Source organism: Dendroctonus ponderosae, unplaced genomic scaffold (assembly GCF_020466585.1).
Source record: "Dendroctonus ponderosae isolate FM_Combo_2020 unplaced genomic scaffold, Dpon_F_20191213v2 Dpon_F_20191213_3, whole genome shotgun sequence".
NCBI lineage: Eukaryota > Metazoa > Arthropoda > Insecta > Coleoptera > Curculionidae > Dendroctonus > Dendroctonus ponderosae.
In genome coordinates, this window is record NW_026018508.1 from 7,030,164 (window position 1) to 7,053,125 (window position 22,962).

The following is a 22,962-nucleotide window of genomic DNA, read 5'->3' on the forward strand; positions in this document are numbered from 1 at the left end:
ATAACAGCCTAAAATCTGATTATTATTCAATTACAACTATACTGGAAAACTTCCTAGACCTCCATGGTTCACCATCCGTGTAGCTAGAAACTCACTAAAATCTTACACAAATCTAAGAACTGCCACGAAAATATAAGATTCCAAACGGAGTAGCTCGAGGAAGACAATTAATTATTGTCTGGGCAAAACCTATCAGAACAATGCATCTTTTTCACCTTTAATTAGTTGATGGAACGTTAAAAAATTCATTTTTAGGGATTTTATTTTTATTCAAGTATGCTTCCATTATCTATCAAAGTTTGTTTATCTATTAATCCCAACGCCACGCAGCAAGCCAATGCCGCACCCTGCTCTGCAAATCTTTTGTTCTTCTCCCTAAAACAGCTCTAATGATAATTGCAATTTATTTAATGCGGCACAATTACCAATAAGTAGAACTGTAACATTTGCCATCCAAAGTTGCTACCGCTCGGAACAGTTTATGTTCATTGATTATCCTATATGAAGGTGCCTTCAACTGGTTTCGTCCACAGTGAGCTATTATTTTACTCTTTGGTAAATCGGGATCAGTTTGAAAATTAACCCTTATAAATGCACATTTTATTTTGTATATGTTTGGCTGTTCGTCATAATCGATCTTCATTCTTTTATTGGGCGTACCGAACATATCTGGGCAGACTTCCCGTCTGCCCAGCATCCCATTAGCTTGGAACTCCAGTTGTTTCATTCTGCAATATTCGCCCAAATTCCATATAGAGCTGAAATGTCAATTTATTGAATCACATTCCGGTTGCTCTTCTTAACAGTTGACAATTGTCACCACCATACCATATTTGCTCCAATGTTTGGCACTCCAAAAACTTTTTTCCTCTGGGCGTTTCTTGTAATTCCTTTAGCATGTTTTGGACACAATACTTCGTGTTGCTTGGTGAATTATCATAGTCTATTGCCAATTTTAGGTATTCCGTTATTACACATTCTAAGTCTTTCATGCCTGTCTTGCAAAAAATCGAACAGTTTCCTTCTGCTGTCCGAGCAACCATTACACTGCTCGCTCCACAATCCTCCCTAAACTTTAAAATATCTTTGTATTTGTCTATCTCCCGAGAACCACCACTGCAATAATATAAGTATGAAATCATAGTGACAATGATTGTAAAGAAAAGATGTGACTTACTTAGCTATTACAGGAATGTCCAAGTGTTTTGCTATGGCGGCTATTGTACTGTTTCTATTTAAATGTTGCGGTCTCTCTGCTTTCGTCCTTCCATGCACTGCAATGGCAGCAATACCGGTTGATGCCAAATCTTTCACTAGTTGTATTGTATCTTCCAAGTTTTCAAATACTCTAATTTTACAGGTCACCGGGATTGTTAAATTTTTCACTAAAGTTGACAGAATCGCCTTAGCATTTTCTCTTTGTGTTAACAAGGCTGCACCCATGCCACCCTTCAAGCTAAATTCCTTTGGACATCCCATGTTTATGTCTATCCCTGCCACATCATTTTCACTAAGCAATAAACAAATGTTGCCATTAGAATGTCTGTTTGATTAGCATCATTTTATGAAAACTTACATAATTTTTGCAACTTTCAGAGCTCTTTGAGAATCACAAGTGCCTAGTTGTACGACGACTCTATCCTTTTCCAATGAGCAAGTTCGAAAAACTACAGTCCCATCTGATTGGTCTATATAGTCAATTGTTCCCAGGGCCTCTATCAGATTTTGTAAAATTACTATCGTACAAAGTGGGCATTTTGGATGGTTAGACACGCACGAGATTTATTTATATGTGACAAGTTTACATCGCTACGTTTGTGTTCGTCCTAACTATATCAGATTAGAAAATTTAATTCCAAGCAAAATAATAAAATTACACAACTATTAGAGTAGTTTTTCATTTTATAAACATTTCGAAAAATGATACGACAATTTAGGCATGAACGGAAATTTTACCAGCTTCGATGTTCCTTAGTAATAGACTTTGCAAGGGCAAACAATAAAAATATTCCTGCTTCTTGAAAAATCGAATGTCGGGACTGAAAAACTGCGGGGTTCAAAGGAAACTACGGGTTTGTATCTTGTACAAAATAGAAGGGATCAAATCAATTCTAACAAAAAATAATTGCCTTGAGGTTTTTAATAGCTTTTGAATAGCTATACATGAGCTGTAAGTCAGTCAAGAGATTTTACCTTAGAACTTGAAAATGTTTTAAAAATTAAGTCTTAAAAAATCCAGATCAAGGTACAAGCTTCTCCTCTACTTATAGTCAGGTATACCAGTATGTATAACATAAATATACAAACATTCACGTACCATTCGTTCTCCTAGTCGACTTAATAAGTTTCCAGTCAATGAGTTCTTCTGTATACACAATATCAGCACCATAGTGAAGTGCAAGAAGCCTCATGGGTAGAGTACCCACTCTGACCATTGGGGCCAAAATGATTTTATTATCATATTTTAAACACCCGGTACGTTTGGTCATATCGTAAAAATAAATTTGTTGCAACCTTAACCAGCACAAGAATCAACCTCAATTTTTAGTTTATTTACAATTAGAGTCGATGATTTTTGGCCTTTTTCATTAGGATGTATTTTTGCGAGTTTAAGAGAGAAACTATAAATAGTTTTGTTCACCTGAATTTTACTTTATCTCTTATTTTTCAGAAAAGGTACTCAAATTTGTCTTCAGTCGGTTCTAACCTTAAATTTTAGAACTCTTCTCTTATCTATGTTTTAGAATTACGTGATGAGGACTGCGTTCCTAAATAAATTCTAACGAAAGTTGTGCGTCCATTGCCATTTCTTTCAAGAACGCGGAACGATTTTTTTAATAAATTACAAATTTTAAGGCCAACTTTAATTATATGAATTAAGCAAATTTAATATACATATAAATATAAATATTTGGAATTGTTTATAAATAAAAATTTCATGGCAACTTTTCTTAATTTTTGTCATCAACTAATTTTTGGATAGATGAAAAAATGGACATAGACAATCTACTTTCGAAAAAAACGGCAGAAATAAAAAATGCTAAACATCTCTAAAACATCAATAACCTTATTGATGATTTCAGACCTATTTCATAAACAGACCACTCTGTAAGGTTGCCAAGACATAGTATGTTTATTATAGCATTATCTGAGGGAGAAGAAGATACTAGCTCTAAACCTCTACACTTTGTTTATGGTTTGTTTGACTCGTTTCAGTCAGTTTGAGTCAAGTCGAGTCCGTTTGAGTCAAGTGTTAAGTGGAAAAGGCAAACGTTTACTAAATTTCTTGACTAAAACATATTCTATAAAGACAACAAAGTTAAATATGACACAGACATATCCAACTGATTGGGATGCTGATGACTACAAAGATGAAACCGAACCTGAAGAACATTGGGAATTGCGAAAGGCATTTATGGAGACCCATAAGGGTAGCTTTTCGGAAGATTATTTAGTGGCTTTAGCTAGAACTTTTACTAACATCGAATTCATGGGATGCAGGTAACGTGTATAAAGTATATAGAAAATATTAAGTGAGCGTGATTACCAAATTCCCTTCGAGGCACTTTTTTATTAGAAAATTTGTTGATCAGATCAGATTGTTATATTCGGATACTTAACGCAACCAAAATGCTGAGCAAAGCAAAAACCACTCACATATGTAAGTCAATTTCTGGCCTTAAAAAAAACAGAATTTCCTCAGTTTTTTACTTCAGATTCATGAGAGATTCATTCATTTTTTTTTAGTTTACGAGGAGCATTCACAGCTTAAGCTGTTAGAGAAAATTCCATATAGTAATAAAATAGTATAAAAATAAAAAAATAATAATAAAAAAGTAGAAAATAATTTAGAAAATGACCTTCATGTTTCGAAAAACCGAAATTAAAACATTTGATAAATTATATGTTGGTGCAAGCCACTCATGCAACTTTGAGGATTCGAGTTACACGTGCTTGCGAATCGTAAAGGAGAAATTATTTTCCACGACGGCCAAAAAGCACAAAAAGCTCACCAGTTTCAAGCAATGATCGGAAAAGCTTCTTGATAAATGATGCTCTCTTCAATATTAGACTTCTATTGGGCAACTTTTCACATAATACGAAATCCAGACTTATACCGCGTTTAATCGTTAATACTGAAGTTGTTTCTATAATTTTCATTACTGCGTTTTTCTACCAATTTGCATTTTGTCAAATTCCTTCTCAACATGTACCTGCTGTTTTTAGTTTTTTTTCGTTTTGGGTGCTTGCCGCAAAAGTCAAGATTTTGTACGATCTATCTATAAGAACGCTACTGCACTAAAAATGTCTTCTTCGATGTTTTCTACTTATCTTTATTTGAAGGTTCCATGCAATAAATTAATTTAAGATTAAGCCAGAATCTTGGCTCTGTGCTTGAAGCTGAGATAGTTTGCTTTAAAGCATAGCTTCTAATTTGCCATTATCAAATGCAGATATGGATCTTCGGTGGACTTTTTTAGGTCAGCTTTTCTTTCTAGTTGATGGTTGGTTTTTTTATTAAGAATTTGTCAGAAAGTCAACATCAAGTGGAGCAACTGAAGTGGTTGGAATTTGTTTATTTTTTAGTATGGCATCCACTCTAGTAGAATGGATCTTGATTTATTGAACTGAACAATCAGTGAGTCCTACTGAACTGAACTACTTATAAGAGTCTTCACAACGACACTCATCAACATTCTTTATGTTTTCTACTATTTTGATCAGTAACTTCATCAGCAATTATCTTTCTTTATCGGCAATTTTTTATTTACTATTTGCTTCTTCAAACCAAAACCATTTCGTCCCAACTCCACAGTTCAGGCGAAGATTTTTGCTTTCATCTCTAAAAATTCTCACTTTAAAGGAAAGGAAGCTACTCACAGCATTAATTCCGAAATATCTTCGAATATAACTCTCCTATCTGCTTATTCTTCTCAAGAAGTGTTAAGAATACTAACTATTTCTGCCGAAATGGTAACTGATTATATCTAAAGATAGTTGGACATAGAAAGCTGAAATTTCTAGCTTAAAGTTCTTAAAAAGCGAATTTTACCAAGTTTATATTCACATATCCTTGTTTGAAAATTCATAAATAGACTATTTTTAGGTGCTGTGAACACGTCAACGTTTTCAAAATTAATTTCATTACTAATTTACGGGAATTAATATTGATACTAACATTACTAGAATTGTTCACTTAGAGCTTGAGCGTCGTAGGATACCGTCTAGCTGATCGTTCTCGACTACTTTTTGATAAAGAAATGGTTCTTTATTGTGAAATAAAATCACTCTTTATCATATCAATTTGTAACAAAAGCATGAGGAAATTATGTCTTTCTTAAGACAATTTTGAGGCAAAATTCCCCGCAAAAAGGTTTTGACAAGAATTGCTATGATTGCGCTTTTTATATTTGAAACCACCCCCTTATTAATTTTCAGTTAATATCAATTATTTCAGTACTTATAAAAATATATAATTATTCTGAATTTTTGTACATTCAACGTGAACAAAAATAAATACTTATGCTGGCAGGAGATGGATTTTTAGCTTAGCAGTAATAAGCTTATTGGGTCTATTTTGTTGTATTCTGCCGACATGATCCATTTGCATTGTTATACATTTTAAGTGTTGAGGAGCACAATTTTAGAACTAACCACAAATACTCAGTCACGTTTGTTAACAGATATCTTGCTCGAATGCTTAGTTACCTGCCAAATGGCCCTTGACCTACTTTAAATGGTGTTTAATGCCAAACCTCAAAGTGCAACATTTTTTTATATTTTTGCGTGATCTCCAAATGAGTCAGACTAATTCTTTGTAATCTCCAATGGATCCTAATTAATGAAATACAGTTCTCGATATAGGCAATCAAAATGGTCCTAACGAGGAATATTGATCGGAAATTTCAAACCGTTTATAATGTTGTTCATCTTTATCCACTTGTCACTTTTAGCTACCCAACTCCAGTAATGATAAGAATCGCAGAACTCTCTAAAGATATTGCAAAAAATTATAGAGAATTGCAGAAAAATAAGCTAAAAAGGACCTTTGTGTCAGCCTCTAATGCAGCAGAGAATAAAATAAGTAAGTTTATTATCTTAATAATTTATGTATTAAAAGAGCAAAATAAAGAAAATTGGTTTTTTCGTTTTCAGAAAAACGAACAAGTACTCCAGGTTCTTACGTGTCGAATAACAGCACAAAGTAACTTTGGTTCATGTACCTGAATTTAATTATGAAAGTTCCAAACTTACAACAGTTTATAAAATATCAGTGAGGAGTAAGTATGACCATATATTGAAAAAATAGACACATGTTTTACAACTGAATGTATATTATTTTCTGCTTATCACCATCCAACTTGATAGTTTTAATAATCACTTATCCCAACTTAAAAATACAATGTTTTATTTATTAGAATTACTATGTAGCGCTTCAATAGACACACTAAGCTGTTCAAGTCTTTGAATTAATTGACTCATGGTATTTTGCGACTTTTTCAAACTCTCATCTGTTAAAGAGGGCACGGTTGCAGCTCCCCCTAAATCAAAATGAAGCTTTGCTAGTCTCTCTTGTTGTTCTCGAATATTAGTCATTTGTTCCATTGTACAGCCTCCTCCAAATGCCCTCAATTTTCCAGAATGAAAATCGGCCAGTAATCCCAATAAGGCTCTTTCCATGTGGCGCACATCGGGAACTTGCGATAGAAAAGAATGGTGGTGGATATCTGTTTTAGGCGGTTCTACACATGCATAAAAAACAGAAAAAAAACAACAAAATATAACATAAAACTACAGGTGTATACTAATTGCGTTCCATAACAAAAAACAAACAAATAATAACAAAATAAATTTGTTTAAAGGTGGTGGGGAGTGTTGGGGTTGAACTGTTTCGGGATTCTAATGTAGAGCAAGGATCACTATCTATCACTATCTATCTAGATCACATTCTACCACAGCGTTTCGACTGATAATATATATATTTTCAAGCGAATATTAAAGTATTTACAGAAAAGGTGTTTCATAAATATTTCCAGCCAAAACGTTCTGATAAAAAAAAACACGTTTATAGCACAATGGAAACCGGAATAAACCATTCCATCAATTAACGGTAGAAAATGATATTGTATTAATGTCATGCAAAGTAATTATAATTCGTTATATACATTCTTGCATCACACAAATAATAAGTGCATCGTAAAAAATTATAGACGATCGAAAACTGTTTGCAGTCGGACAGTACGCTCATTTAAACAAAATATACAGCAAAATTATTTTGAGGTGAACTTGAGAGTAAATTGGTAATTTCTAAGGGCAATTAATTTAGCGTGCGGTTTTAAACTTATATAAAAACTAGGTGTAGAAGCAACTCGATGATGATAATGAGACCATCAATATAAAACAGAGCGTAATTTGCAATGCGAAATTATTGGATAAGAGTCAGATTTGCTCTTCTCTTGCTGTGAATTTGTTCTTATGTAAAACTCATTTTGAAGAAGCAACCGAGTACATTTGGACAAGTGTTTAATTATTGAGTGTTTTGGTGCAAAACTACCTCAAAAAAGTTGATGCGCTAATCTTTTTTTTGATATTTTTCAGCTGTTCGTAAAATCTTGCAGCACGCATAGTTTTTGCATAAAAAATATATTTTTGTGTCCTTTCTATTTAACAACTTCATTTAATTATAGCCCGAGGTAGGAACAAATCCACAGCCAATTTCCTGAAAATCCATTAAGCATTCTCCCGATATTACAATAAACCTAATTAAGATTTTGTTAAAGTACAAAATTAATTGTGTCTAAAATTATTAATTGGTAAGAAATTGGAGAAAAATGTTTTATTCTGCAAAAACTATGAATGCTACATTTTACAAAGAGCACAAAAATAAAAGAGGATTAGTCCATAAACTGAAAAAAAAATTAGTTGATTCCAACTAACAGATAAAAGTTCTGGTAGTTTTGTAACCAAGAAACCTAATAATTCAGCACCTGCCCAAATGGAATTAGCTCGGTTGCTTCATCAAAATGAGTTTTATATAAGAACAAATTCACAGCAAGTTTGATTAAAATCCATAGTTTCCTTGCCCTGATAGTCCAAATACATATATGAGCAGTACAATGTGTAATTATTAGGATGTAATGAATTAAAGGCTGTTTAGCTATACGTTAAACCCTGAGCTAATATAAGTAATTATCAAATAGTACTTAACAACATACATGTTTTGTATCTTAGTTTTCGGCATTGTTATTTTTAAAATAAAGTTGCAGCAATTTTAAACTGCCCTTTCCGTTTAATTAAACTTACCTTTGTGAGGATTTCTAGGTCTTCCGGCTGTAGGTTTTACAGGTTCCCTGGATGATTTTTTTTCATTGATGAAAGCTATTTTGGAACTGCCAAAAGCAGGAGCTGTATGGCCCCCCTTGCCATGGGATCTTGTTATTGAACTATGGCTAGTATTTCCAGACGAGGAAAACTAGAAATATCGTCGAAAATTAGATAATTTGCCAACCAGAGACCCTGCAGTTATTTACTACTTTGGCACTTCTAATGGGCGATATGACTTTGCACTCTGTTGTATCTGTGGGATCTTCTTGAATTGTGCTGTCATCGTTTTCCACATCACTTGAAACCAACTGCTGCAGTTCAGAAGTCTCTCCTCGTGATTCCATTTTATTAATTTAGTTTTGAGACTGTTCAGGCATAGAGCTCTAAGACACTGCTAGCAATTCGATCGCCCAGCTGATCAGTCTAACCTATTTTTCTAGTAAATAAACAATAAAGCAACTGCGGTTGTCAAACTTTTTATGTTTTGTTGTCTGCAGATATCGAGCGCAGGACAATCCTGTATAACTGGTTGCACAAATACGCTTGACGTAACTTTGAATTATTTTAAATTAGAAATCATATTGAATTATTTGTCGCTTCAATTATATTCATTAGTAATCGCCTGCATTGTGCTAATAAATGGGAAATTATGTATTTTTGCTGAATGAAATAATCGATTTTAACTGTTGCGCAGTGACAACAGCGATTTTATCTGAAAAACGGGATAGAAAAAATACAGGAATATCGCTCTTCTCACTTATCACACAGTCTGGTGAAAATGGCGATGCCGAGGGTGTTGTGTCGCGCTCGATTTTGGTTAAACAACGATCTTTCGGCAATTTCCAAATATTCTTTTTTATTAAACAGTGTTTCAATAAACAAAGTAAGTAGAACATTTGTGAAGTAAATGCTTCGTTTGCTCGTTTGACAACATTTAACTGTCTACATTCGAAAGGTTTTTAATTCTTTCTGATTAAAAAAATGTAACTGAAAAGTACTGTTGATATTTGCAGATTTAGTTTATAAATAGTGGCCTACTACGTAAATATATATTTCTGAGTGGATAATTTTATACTATTCGTTATTAAGTAGTACTTTTAGAATTTAACATCCACAAGAGTTGCACCGAAATTGAGGTTATCTGACAATTATTATTGTCTGAAACAAGTGTCTTTACCAGAAGAGCTGCTTTAAAGATTAATCCGGATAAACACAGGCACCGGAGCTTAATAGATGCGCCCAAAAATACGCTGGACATTTTTGGCAGCCTTGTTTTTTTGTCAACACTTGCAACTATCTTTTAAGCATTTAGTCCATGTATACCTAGTTTGTTTTACAAATATTTACGTATGGGCTGGATCTGCTACTTTAACAACGATGAACGGATTAAGATTATCAGCAATCCCGGCAAGGTTGTGTGATTAAGTGAGCCAAAAGTCGAAATAATAGATAAATAGACAGGCACTTGAAGAAAAGAAGCTTAAAGTACCCAGCAAGAAGTAGAAAACCAAGACGCGATGGAAGATTACAATTACTGATAACTGTAGTGTAATTTTGAAAAGTTGTTTTCAGTTGGTTAATTTGTGAAAATTATTTTCGATTTACAGGGTGTTTTCAAAAATTCGTGACAGGTCAAACTTATATTTTTTTAAATGAACACCCTGTATCAACGTTGTCTTTCAAATAGGAATATTTTTAATATAAGGTCTAGTTTTTCATGAAGATTACTAACTTACTGAATTCTATTTAACTGGAATACCTCATATGTTATTTGCTATCTGAAAGGGCTTTCAACAAGGTTGATAAAATGCTAAATTGTCAATAGGTACTTTCCTACCTTGAATCACACGTTTCTGGTGAATAATTGCATCGCTGCTACTTAATCCAGCGTTCACTTGAACCATTAATTGTATAAACCTTTAAAATAAAAAGTAAGGTTTATAATTTAAGGTTTTGGAAAAAAAGTTTTGAAAAATATAGCAAGTACAGTAAAGTCCGCTTATAATGAACCCGGTTATATTGAACTTCCGGTTAGAACGAACTTTTTTCCTTTAATTGAAACGTCGTCCATAAAGACCAACGTATTTTTTTACTGGTGTTAACGAACCCGTTTATAACGAACTTCCGGATATAACGATCACTTTTTAGGTTAGTTGTATATTCACTTTCCGTTTATAACGAACTTAGACTAAGATTACAAATAAACCATGTTTAAGGTTTTTTGCTTTTATTTTATGATTTTCTATCAGCGTAAGTAAAATGAGCAATGGCCGGGTTTTCCTACTAATAGAAAAGGCGGCCTCGAGAGGACCCGCGGAATAGAGAGCGATGCGAAGCAGGGGCTCAATCAAGAACCCCAGAAAGTTTTTTGCTATTCAATCAATGCATAATAATTAATATTCTCGAGTTGAAATCAGCTCCAGCCAGTCAAGTTCTCGTACATTGCCCAAAAAGACAGGAGGCCAACAAGGATATATAGAGGGTTCGAAAAAATCAGCTTGATTCTTGAGACCCTATGATATCTAGTGTTTAGCAGTTCAATCTAGGTCAGCGCTAAATTGAAATAAACATCATAACATTACAAGTTACGTTGGACCACATAAAAATCTGATAGGAAAATCTAACGAATTCATCTAGCTGTCCTCGTAGCCATTCCTCTGGGGCTGTATAGGGAAGGTCGGCAACAATGTTTTTCAAGGTAATCTGCAGTATTAACGTTGCGTAAATACCTGTTGTTTCTTATAAATATCAAAAGCTCAAGTGAAAATGAGATAGGTTAAAGTAACCGGTAAATTCAACATATTTCAACAAGACTTCCTATAAAAAGTTATGGCTCAATGGCCTATTTACAATTAAACCCACGGCAAGTGAAGAAAAAGAAAGTCAGGAACGCACAAATAAGAAAAACATGTTGGTGAGTGGTGGTAAAACGAAATTTTTAGATATGAAATTGTGGGTTTGAAAGAACCGTTTGAAATGTGGACAACTCACAAGAGGTGTTCGAAGTGCTGCTCCTTTAACTCCAAACATGTTTGTGCCCATGTAATCACGTTATTGTGCACTCTTCGCAGCATCACTGGGCTTACATTTTGAGCAGCATCTCGTATTCCGCTAATTAACTCCTGCTCAATTTGTACCGGTGTTTGGTAGATCAGAGATTTAATGTGTCCTCTGCATCTTACATACATGGTATAGATGTTGTCGTTCCTCGGGTCCGGTGCATAGTTGCCTGGGAATGTTGCGCAATGATCCGAGTACTCCTGGAAGGCTCTGCTCCAAATATGTACTGTTCAAGTGCTAAGAATCTTCCTGTATCCCCATAAGGAACAATTACAAGTTCTCCCTCCGCAAGTACGTGACACGAGGCATTCTGATAGTTGACTTTCAACCGATACAATTGAATGGTCACCTAGATCACCTGATATGGTACCAATTGACTTTTTCCTATGGGGTCACGTTAACACTGAAGTTTATAAATAGGAGCCAACATTAACTCAAGACATGGAAGCAAGAATAATTTTCGAAATAATTCAGTAAACACTTGAGAAAAAGGAAACAACGAACTCTACGCACATAGCTGAAATGTGTATGCATAATTAGGGCGGACTCTTCGAACACCTATAAAAGTAGGGAGGAGGCAATACAATGGCGAAAAGTGTCGTTTTTCGAACGACGACGGCGTTTGACAAAAAACAACAAATTGATAGAAACATTAAAATTATCAAATGTATAATGATCAGTTGATTTCCTTCCTGATTTTTCGACCAACTATGCGGTAAATGTTATCAATATCGATGATGAGGTAATGGTTGAAGTTGTTTTCCGTGTCCCTTTCCGATGAGTGCTTGTTGAACGGTGCTACTGCTGTATTTATAGAATCATGTGCCTGAGGAATGAAGATGGGAGTAGAGTGGGGCAAGAGGGACGCACGGTATTTAAGCATCGCTAATGCGCAGCGCAATGCCCGTCTCCAGTTTTGGTTAAACGCTAATTGTTTCTTTCTGTTCCATTTACTTGCGTTTTTGATGAAAACTCAATTCCAATGCTTCCTTCCAAAAGAAATTGGTTGCCTGGCATAAGTGCGTGCGTCCAATGTTTCAGTTTATCCTTGTTAAAAGTACTTCTCAAAATTAATGCCAGACAAACTAACTCTTTGAGAATCTTTTATGTTTTGACCCCGCCCATAAATTGTGGGAGTTTCCGAAATTGGACGGTTGAACAAAGGAATTTGCAGTATAAAAAGGCCATTGGCCTCCAGAATTAGCAGATCAAAACAATTGAAATCTTGTTTCCCTAGAACCCTTGACCCGTTCTCGGTTTAAAATTCAATTTTAACAAATTAATAATAACTTGTCCGTTTAGTGTTAGAAACAGTCCTCTTCATTGTTTATTGGAATTTAATTTTTAAGAAAATCTGCAGGTCCTAACTTTTATGAAACAACAAAAATGTAAGACACTTTAAGTTTTCTTTAAGCAATGTAAATCATGATAAAACTCCGTAACAATATTCAGGAAATATCAGTTAAAAAATTGCAAAAGTGGGTTAAATCTAGTAATAGCTACACCCGATGCAGGGTCAGCAAACCAACTAGTCCAGCGGCAATCTTTGGTGTCGTCTAGCCTGAATTACTTTGTATACTTATCATACAATTAGTTTCTAAAAGAAAAAAATACGATAGAAAAAAAACTTTCCTGTCACATTCACTAAAACAAAGTCTCATTGTATACCTCGTCAACCTAGGAAAAAAGACTGATTCAGTTGAAAATGTTTCTATTAGTACAAGTGGCAGCGCTGGGGGTGGTTTAAGTCCAGTTATTATATCATGTATTCTTGGATTAAGTACAGCATTCTCAAAGATCCTGTATTCCGTTTTCCCTTGTAGATTTGTCTTCAAACAAAGTGGAACCAGCAGTTTAGGTTTTGTTAATGAAAGCTACAAGAACTGAAAAAGCTACAGAAACAAAAGCTGGATTTAAAAACATGATTTAGTACATTTAATCCATTTTTTAAACTTAGAACTTTTATTTATGTAGCTAACCATTACCAATGTGATATAGTTTCAATTGGAAACGATACAAAGTCATTGCCAGATACCACTATGAGGTATGAAATCACAAAGACTCTAAAAATAAACTCTCTCACACTTCTTTTGCAAGATTTTAGTTTAGTCTTCCATGAAATGAATAAACTATCTAATATGGCATTAACAGTACCATCTTCCAGTGCAAGTTTTGAAAAACCTTTCAGCACTTTAAAGAGAAATGAAAAATATTTAAGAGCATCTATGAGTCAGGATAGGCTTAGTGACTTGAGCATTTTGTTTGTTGAAAATTATATCGCAAAAATAGATTTAGAGTTAGTTGTAGGTTCGTTTGCTGGTAAGCATAATAATAGAAGAATGCCTCTTCTAATGTTCTGCATGAATAACTATTTCATTATTGAATCATTTCACTACCTTATTAAAGTTTTCTTCAATGTTTATAATGTTATTTGTTAATTTAAAGATTTAAAATCTTCTTTCGTTTAGTAAAAGGAATTCAATTCAAAAAATAGATTTGTTTATAATAGTTTTTATTACAATACTAGTGTTGCAGCGAATTTCATTCAGCATTTGTGTCCAACATAATAACGTTTAAAAAATGTTTACAGTTGTGAAATATATTTTTGAAACATTTATTTCGTTGTTCTACGAAAGTAGATAAAGTCTCGTAAAATATTTGTATTGTAAATTCATATTGGGACACCCAAGGTATTTTCAAACTCTGTTAGCAACTTGTTTGACAAAAACATGTCGTTATCAGTGCTTACTAAAATTAATCTTTACAACGCTTGTATGTCAAATCAAAATAACTAAAAAAATATTTTATATTTTATTCGGCCAAAGAAGGAAACAAAATATTTTATAAAACAGATATATTATATCCAACTCTTACAATTAAAAAATCCGATAATAAATATCTCCTGCCCATCTTCAATCATCTATCATCAAAAATTTTCCGCCGGCTTTCGCCCAAGCGGAAAATAAAGCTGGCGCCGCCACTGATTAGTACAACGGAAAATAAGTAATAACTTACTTCACAGGGTGGATGTAAAAAATGATTATATTATAATTACGCGAAGCAAGTAAACGAATGAAACTAACACTTAGGTTTGCGGGTTTTCGGTGTTATGAGTTACATTTCTGTTTTTAAGTACACCAATTTCTTGTTTAGTTGTACATTATTCGTAGTCTTCTTGCCTTCACTTTGTGTCCTCCTACATTTAACTGCGATCGCAACATTCGAGGCGCAATAAAGCTTAGATAATTCTGCTTGAGGAAAATTTTAAGTAGGGGCAGATACGTTTACCTCCGTACTTTTAGCTGTATATTCCTTAATCGCTCTTTGTTTATCATCGATTTGTTCATGTTTTCATGTAGAGTGGTTTAAAGAACGACAAGTTACGTAGGCTGAGGTATTGAAAAAAATATTCCATTATACCATTGAAATTAATTGTGGATAGTGTAAATAAGGCAAGTTTCAGATTATTGGCAGCAACATATGAAAGTGGTGGGGCTGATTTGAGTATACTCGAATACATTCGCTTGCTACTGGAATTAAATCATACGATTTCTCTAAGCGAGGTCTCTTCTAGTTTATGCTATACCTACTTTATTTGCAATGATTTTCTTATGGTCCGATTCAAATCACAAAAACAAATTACCTGGTTTAACGGGAATTAAATTAACGGTCAGAATGGAATTAACTCGTATAAACAGCGGATAATAAATTAGCAAATACCTCACTTGTGCCAGTGTACAGCAAATTTACAAACAATGCGAGATGATGATATGATAATATTGACGGACATGAACAGAATCTTGCAGGGGACAAAGGAATAAACCAGCTGATCCGAGGCACATAGTGAACGGAAACTGCCTCTTCAGCTGGGCAATAAGCACTCCGTGTTCTGGAAAAGTAAAATACTCATACTATCAGAAAATCAGAAGTACGTATTAAGTTTTATTTGTGTAGCAGAAAGTCCTTTGGGTCGATAGCCTTTCTCTATAGGAAATACATTTTTTTTATTTGTGTAGTTTTCTAATTATTCTAATATTTACACTCGCGCCCCACAGTCCCCCATTATCTCAAAATAAATACGCTATCTGCAATCTGCAGAGTCGAAGCGGTCTGGATTCGTTCAAAGCTCGTCTGATATACGTATTGGTCGGAGAGATTTGGAAATATCTCTATTATTCGGTAAGGGTTATATCTTGCGAATCTCATTCCATTTAGATCGGCAAAGAAAATTAATAGGTTCGCATGAGATTTGATATTGAATAAAAGTTTCGCAAATAAATTCAGTCTTATCGGAAATTCACACCCGATTCACTTAGGTGCAGTAACGTTGAAAATAAGACAAATGGATATGTGTCGTGTTGTCGGGAGTCTCGCTGTTTTATTCCTCATGCTTGTTATTTTAAAACGTATGCATGGATAAACGTTAGAGCGGCAAAGCCGCAACAGTTTTAGCCCATTTACGGACAAGACTTAAAAACTGGGACTTATCATTTGCAACCTGCAGTGCGGAACTCGGGCTTTGTGGCTAAATGTTATATTACGTAAGAATAAAGCTCTATTTATCGTAAGGAAATTTCGAGATACACGGGGTGGTCCGTTCAGTGGATTGTAAAATAAATGCAGATTTTGGAAATTAAATAATAAGCTTTGGTCAAACATACCCCCAAGTTACTGTTTCTATTACAATTTGAAATGTATTCAAGTCCGTGAAATTGGGCCATTATCAAATGACCATAACAGTGAAAAATATATCTAGTGAAATTTTCATATCTAATACCAAATAATTCGATAATAATTTCTATTACACATGGTGTTAAGATAATGCTGTTGCTGTTGAACATGATATTTCGACTTTGCTATAAAACAATATTTTTGAGTTATTAAAAAGTCATTTGGCAAATTACTGGTATAGAAAAATATTTCAAATAAAACATAATTGTGATAACAGTTTTTTTTTTATTTGCTGATGCACCTAATCTTAGATTAACAAGCATCGTAAATATAACCCAAATTACTAGAGTTAGCTAACTGTGATATTCCTAGCGGTCCATCAAAGGTTTTTGCACGTTTTCGCGCACTAACCGGTTATGGTTAAACCGCACTGTACTCTGCTTTTTCACGGTTCATTCCATATTAATGTCCACAAGCTCAAACCGTTTAGTCCTTTTGAGCCTCCTCACTAGGTTCTGAATATGTCTAGCACTTCAACACTCGGATGGTTGTGAAGTCTCTATTCATGACTCTTGGTTGCTTTCGCTATTTCTTTTTTGACTGTCCGCATCTGTAGCTCACGATCCTCATTCCGAACATACCAGGGTTCCTTAACAAACAAATAAACTTTATTACCCGGTTCTGGAACACTTGTAGGCAATTGAAATTGCTTTGTTTGGTACAACCTCACAACGGAATGCCATTGTCCACACTGGCTTAAGGACTTGTTGGTAAACCAGTAGTTTGTTTTTCATCGAAAGCTGCGAACCTCTTCCCAGCAGCCACTACATGCTTTTATATTTGAGTTTTAATGGTTCAGTCTTCATTTTAACGTGAACTTTCCATCTAAGCTTGGCATTAAAGCATCTAAGCTCGGCTTAAGTCCTAAATATTTACTAGTTTCTTCGCGAGGAATTATTTTGTTATTTAATTCCAACGCAACATGATTTATATTTCTATTTGCAAAATAGATGTTATCAGATTTATTTTCATTTAATTTAGTTCATTGCATTCAGGGCAGAATTTCATACTGCTAGAAATGCATCATCAGCAAATGTTGCTACTTTTATGTTATTTGTTATGGGTATATCGCAAGTATACTGGGTGTCAATTTGAAAACTTTCCACCCTTAATATCTTTCTTGCAGTTGAAAATATGAAAAATCGGAAAGACCCGCAATTTTATTTCTAAGGGGGACACTTTGACTGAATATTTCTAGCCTCCTTGTTTCAACCCCGCTAGGACGGGTAGATGTCACCCTTATAATCTTAAATGGGAAGAGGGGTCAAGTGGGACATCGTTTTAAAGAGCCTTCAATTCTCTTTACATTAGTTACGACTTTGTTGATTTTTGTTCACAGGTTTTCGAATAATCGCGTTTCAAAGTTGTAGAAACAATTAAACTTGTGTGCATTCAGATATTGGTTTTCAGGTTAGTGTTAAATCGTTAAAGGTTAAAATCGTTGAATAACAGGAAGAAAATCTAGTTTAAACATTGATTTCTTATTTTTGATTTTGATCTTATTTCTTATTTATTGATTATTTTACATCGACAAAAATAACTTTTTATTTGCCGAAGAGAAATTTCTACAATTAAACCTATCTCATCTACTTACGCATTATCTTATTAAATTGTTCAAAATGTTGTCCATTTTGCTGTAAACAATAATAAAGTCTGTTTCCAAACTCCTCTCTAATTTTTCGGAACACTTTACCGGGAATTGACCGGCATTCTGCTGCAATTCGCCTTTAAAGATCATCAATATCAGCAGGTTCTGTTTTATAAGCCATGGGCTTAAGATATCCCCAAAGAAAAAAGTCAAAGAGTGTTCAATCCGGTGTTCTTGGAGGCCATTCAGTTGAAACCCTTCTGCCAATCGATCTTTCCGGAAATATCTTATCAATGTTAGGGAGGCTTCAAAAGTAGACTTTAATATTGTTTACAGGAAAATAGACAACATTTTGAACAACTTATAAGATAGTGCGTAAGTAGATCCCATGGGTTTTATTGTAGACATTTTTCTTCATGCATGCAAGTTTAATTGCTTCTACAACTTTGAAACGCGATTATTCGAAAATATCTGAACAAAAAGCAACAAACTAGTGTAAAGAGAATTGAACGCCCGGTGCTCAAGTAATGTATGTCTGGCGGATTTTCGGATTCTTTACAATTTTGCCTTAAAGTACACTTAAAATGAAGCAGATTTAACGAAAAAAATGCGGATAGTCCATAGAATCATGCTAGAAAACATTTACAAACTTTGATAAGTTCTCTTCTATTACTTCTGTTATTCTATGTACTTGATCGACTGTAGAGTGTTTCTTGCGAAAGCCAAACTGATGATACCAGTGACGAAACAATATTGGTTACAATTAAGCAAATTTCATATTAGGAAAAATTACGTCGCTATTAGATTCTCATGAAGGAAGCACATCGGCATCCTTGAATTACCTCATATATTTATGGACTGGAGAAGGTAGCGTTAAAGCGTAAGTGTGGTTAGTTTTTTAATTGTAGTCTTCAAAATTAGAAATGTATAAAAGTGTTCAAAAGGCATGTGCTTAACCTTCCATTGGTCACTGTAAATTGGCAAACTCTTCGGCATAACAGATTCGCAAAAAGACCATTACAAAAAAGTTTTCTCTGAAAAGTGAAATTGATCTGACAGCGCCCGAAGTGCTGATTGCTGAAGTCCTACTGAAGGTAGTACTCATGAGCAACTATTAAAACTATATTGTACTTAATGGAATCAAGCACTAACCCGTCATGGAACATAGTTTAAAGGGTCCGCACACATACTTTTAAATCTCGAACGTTTAAAGAAATTTGGTATTAGGTTGTAGTTGAAGAAGGACTACATCTCTACCCACCAAATGTTCGCATTTTACCAGAAATAGAGAAGAACTGTAATAAATTGTGCCGTTTAATTATTAAATGGTTATAAAAAGTGCACGTATTTAGTCTCAATCTATTTGTATAGATGCTTTGGGAAAATATTCTGGCCAAGTTTCAGGACGAGTGCAAGTACAGCACTCACACATAATTAGGAACTATCGTAAAATCCGGTAGACAGTAGTTCAAGTAGAGACGCTTTTCTTCAGGGCACGTCCGCCACGTCAGCGCAGCTCTATTAGAAACAACGAACCAAATATTCTTTTAACGCAATTTAAGTTGCACTTTCTAGTAAGGTAAGGATAAAGTATTTCTAGAAAGGTCATCTAAAGCAGACTGAAAATTTTGCTGTTCTTGATTCAATAAACTGATTATACGTTTTACGATTAGATGCGTAATGTTTCGTTTTGTTTGATACTAAATTTTGAAAACCACTAGGGATGAAAAGTTAAGAAAGCTTTTGATGGAAACAATAGAAGATTAGTGATTAGTATAATAGAAGATTAGACTACTAATTAATTATGGGGCGTTTGATAATATAAACTCAAATTTTTCATATCTTATGCCTTTAATCATTTGCCCTTTTTTTGAATGACGTCGCTCAAGACGTGCTGATGGTAAGTGATCGCATCAACAGGAATACTATATCTAGGCATAAAGTGTTCTTTACTAAGAAATATAAATTTTAAGTGAAATTGAACTTAGAAAATATATTTTTTTATAAATTTAGATTTAATAAAGTCTGAAAATAGTACAAATTATGTAACTTAATTTCTCAATAAAAGGCTTGATTAAAATGACCATGTGTCAGCAAACCACTAAATATATCGAAATGTGAGTTTTAGCATGGAATTTGTCTTAAGACAGTCCAGACTCACACCATATTTATCTTCCTAAGGTAAAGCCACTAGTGCTTGGGTAACATAAAACAAAATTCCACGACGGCATAGAAACCCGAAAAACTCACCACCTTTTAGCAATTACTACAAACGATTAACTCTTTTAAAACCTTTGGCGTTTCAGAAATTTGTGATAACTCCTGTTGATCACATTAAACAACGTCTTTTTTAGGCCACATAATTGCATCAGATTATCGAGTTATTCAATAAACTTATGTTATCAAATACATATATTTAATTTTACTAACAAATGATAAAGTATAAACCAAAATATAGGCATTTTTATGATGATCAAAACACAACGATTTATGAATATTATGCTAATTGTAATATAATTGTCTTTGTTTCAGTGTGCGCGTGTTAAAGTGGTTAGGCCGTTTAGGACTAACTTTTCAGTAAATTTAGTAACAAAGCAGAAGAATGAAAAAGACAAAACCTCAAGTTCCTCCTCAGACACTGAAACTGACTCTGATTCGGAAGAAGGTGAGTTTCACTATTTTTTTCAATATTGTTTTTGATAACCAGCTGGATTTAAACAGAAGTAACGGTTGGCAATATTTTATTATAAGAAAAATAATGTCTGAAGTAGATTGTAAAAACAATTCCGCTTTCGCAGCACATATTAAAAACTTAACTTCTAGCTAAAAAGCATTAGAGTCATAAGTCACATAAGTCGAAAACATGGGAGACACGAACAGAGCTAAAGTCGTTGCTAAAGTTATTTGAAACAGGATAAATGACATCGCATCTTGTGCGAAGGAAGTTTTAAAGTGAAGCAATGTGCATTTGCGTTCGAAACTAATCATGTTATTCGAAAATGCTTTTGATCCATGTCGGGAAGAATCAGATAGAAAATAACCGAGACGGTATATTTCAAACTTACATACTTTTTATGTATATTAATTTCGGGACGTCATTTCGACCTTAAATTTACGTTAAATTATCGGTATACTGATAACGATTTCTGAGGTTACTGGGGCACGTCGATTGAACGTTGTAAGGACGTTATTGTTTTTCTATACTTTTGCAGCGCATTTAACTTCAATCATCAGGAAATTATTTTGTCGTATTCGTGGATTATTGGTTCATCTAAATAGAGTTGTTTGTTGATACAGTGTTTATTATAATTACTTGTAGATATAAAATGATAACATTTTCTAAAAAATCAATAGACAAAAGTTCACAAACAAACAAACATATCAGAAAGACCATGAAAGAAACATTGTCCAATTTGAAAAATCACATGAAAGTAGGGATTTGGATCACCTCATAGAGAAACATCTGATCAATGTCGTTTTGCCTTTTCAGCAACGTTTAGCAGTTTGTTAGCCAATGCAGAACATTTATTGTGTCTTGTGTCTTGTTGTTTGTGTTGTCTTGTAACTTTAAACAATTGTTATCTTAAATTAACTTGCAAACAGCTGTATGGTTGGTAGAAGCATTTGTAGCATTTCCAAGTGAGTTTTAATCGATTTATATTAATATATTTGTTGGTTAGTACATTTTAACAACAATTTAAAAAAATGCACGGCATAATGGAAATTTGCTTTCTATTAGCGGATGGGCAATTATTAAAGTATACTAATATTTAAGGTATATAAAAAATCAGACTGCATGTTGAAAGTGACCTATATATTCGTTTCGCTAACGGGACTGTAATTTGTTCTAATTTGTTGTTAAATAAACGACAACCTCCATTTGTCGGTGAACATTGTCCCCAGAGCCGATTATCCTTTGTTGTTATTCAAACGATGCCCGATTATTAACTTGTACGCAAGAGAAATTTGAAGTTGAATCATGAATCATTTCGCAATTGAACAAAAAGAAACACATCTGTCAGATAAGATAAAATTCGCAAACTGCTTTGTTCCAGAGCTGGCGCGATAATATTGTCTTTTAGTGAAAAATGGAGTTTGTTTTAAAAAGCGCCAAACGTTTGCTCTGCTAAAAGGAGGAAACATATCAATTCTTTCCCATCAATAGAACTCCAAATAGTTCATGAGCGGAAAAACAATATGGCAAGTCATTAAATGAAGCGTTTTCAATGGCAAGTGAATACTAAGTTATTCTCACAATCAATATTTGCCGACAATCGCGAATAATAGACATTTGTTGTATTGGGAAAAAAGCTTGAGTTTGATATTGCACGTTTTCCAATTACACCGATATTTTGCATTAGTAAGTTCTTCCAATTAACGATTGTGCTCAGAATGAGGTAAGTATTTCACCTTATTTTTTAATAAGTGTCAATCTTTTTCAGATCTCTCAGTTTTTTTTAAATTTATTTTTGTTTATTTTGTTTACTGGATCTCCTACTGTTTGCTGGATTTTTATAATTTCCATGTCTTCTTCGTTTGATGTTGCCATCATGCATTAATCCCATTAAGCACGTCGAGTACTTTAAATAATTTTTTCAAAGTGTTTTCTCATGTCACGCGACTTGCTTGTTACTACTGCCTCATTGAATCACGTATGCTTTACTACTGTTCTTCGCTTTCTTTTTTCAGCATCTTATCCTTTCTTTCACTTCATTTTGTCGCAAAATTCACTAAAACTCATTCAGTCCCTTTGACCCAATACCAGATGAAGGTCTATCGTATCTAAATAACTTGTTTACACTCTTCAAGTATGAATAAAGATGGGCAAAACTCTGGGATGGGCAGGCTTTGGAAAATCAATTGTAAACAAATAACATTTGACTTGTTTTCATCTAATTATTCTTCCAAATAGTTTTACGTCTGTTGATTTACGCCTAAGGCAACAAATATTTACCATGTTGAGAAAAAAGTTGTGTTTTTCAGACGCATCGCATACTTTGTTCTTATTCAGCCTTTTACAAAAATTGCAAATTTTGGTGATAATTATTTGTCTTTCTATTTTTCACAACTCTTCAAATACCCCCCAGACCACACTTACAAAGGCATGACGCCAGTTTTCAATCGCGCAGCATTCCGGCGAATTTAAAATAGTGAAAAAATAGCCTTAAATTAAATTTACAAATAAACAAAACACTGTCTTATTTGAATGAAAATGTTTGTAAGATTAGATAAGAGACTATTTCATAAGTGTACAGAAG

The 22,962-nt window shown here is 33.9% G+C and overlaps 4 protein-coding genes across 10 annotated transcripts in view; 2 read left to right on the forward strand and 2 right to left on the reverse strand.

Annotated features, from left to right (window-relative positions):
• Positions 1-248: 248 nt before the first annotated feature.
• On the reverse strand, positions 249-2,762 carry LOC109534018 (tRNA-dihydrouridine(20) synthase [NAD(P)+]-like). Its single transcript, XM_019899563.2, has 6 exons — positions 2,318-2,762; positions 1,577-1,715; positions 1,178-1,510; positions 829-1,116; positions 426-758; positions 249-375 (listed from the first exon to the last, which is right to left on the reverse strand). The coding sequence occupies exons 1-6, from the start codon at positions 2,487-2,489 to the stop codon at positions 267-269; spliced, it is 1,374 nt and encodes a 457-aa protein (XP_019755122.2). The 5' UTR covers positions 2,490-2,762; the 3' UTR covers positions 249-266.
• Positions 2,763-3,159: 397 nt separating this feature from the next.
• LOC109534000 (partner of xrn-2 protein 1) lies at positions 3,160-6,325 on the forward strand. The gene is made up of 3 exons (XM_019899535.2): positions 3,160-3,501; positions 5,955-6,085; positions 6,157-6,325. Exons 1-3 carry the CDS (start codon positions 3,194-3,196, stop codon positions 6,207-6,209), a joined length of 492 nt encoding a protein of 163 aa, XP_019755094.2. The 5' UTR covers positions 3,160-3,193; the 3' UTR covers positions 6,210-6,325.
• Positions 6,318-8,814, reverse strand: LOC109533999 (coiled-coil domain-containing protein 28A). 6 transcript variants are annotated; one of them, XM_019899529.2, is made up of 3 exons: positions 8,535-8,814; positions 8,305-8,473; positions 6,318-6,752 (listed from the first exon to the last, which is right to left on the reverse strand). In XM_019899529.2, the coding sequence occupies exons 1-3, from the start codon at positions 8,667-8,669 to the stop codon at positions 6,409-6,411; spliced, it is 648 nt and encodes a 215-aa protein (XP_019755088.2). In that variant the 5' UTR covers positions 8,670-8,814; the 3' UTR covers positions 6,318-6,408. The 6 variants fall into 6 exon arrangements, with proteins under 6 accessions (XP_019755088.2, XP_019755093.2, XP_019755087.2 ...); XM_019899534.2 differs by having other exon boundaries at positions 6,318-6,698; positions 8,535-8,790; XM_019899528.2 differs by having other exon boundaries at positions 8,532-8,788.
• A 246-nt stretch (positions 8,815-9,060) lies between these two features.
• Positions 9,061-22,962, forward strand: part of LOC109533996 (calcium uniporter protein, mitochondrial) — a 76,192-nt gene continuing 62,290 nt past the window's right edge. For both annotated transcript variants that reach the window (XM_048665250.1, XM_048665251.1), the window contains exons 1-2: positions 9,061-9,208; positions 20,237-20,369. In XM_048665250.1, the coding sequence (XP_048521207.1) occupies positions 9,104-9,208; positions 20,237-20,369 (238 nt within the window). In that variant the 5' untranslated portion in view covers positions 9,061-9,103. The remainder of the gene's footprint in view (positions 9,209-20,236; positions 20,370-22,962) is intronic.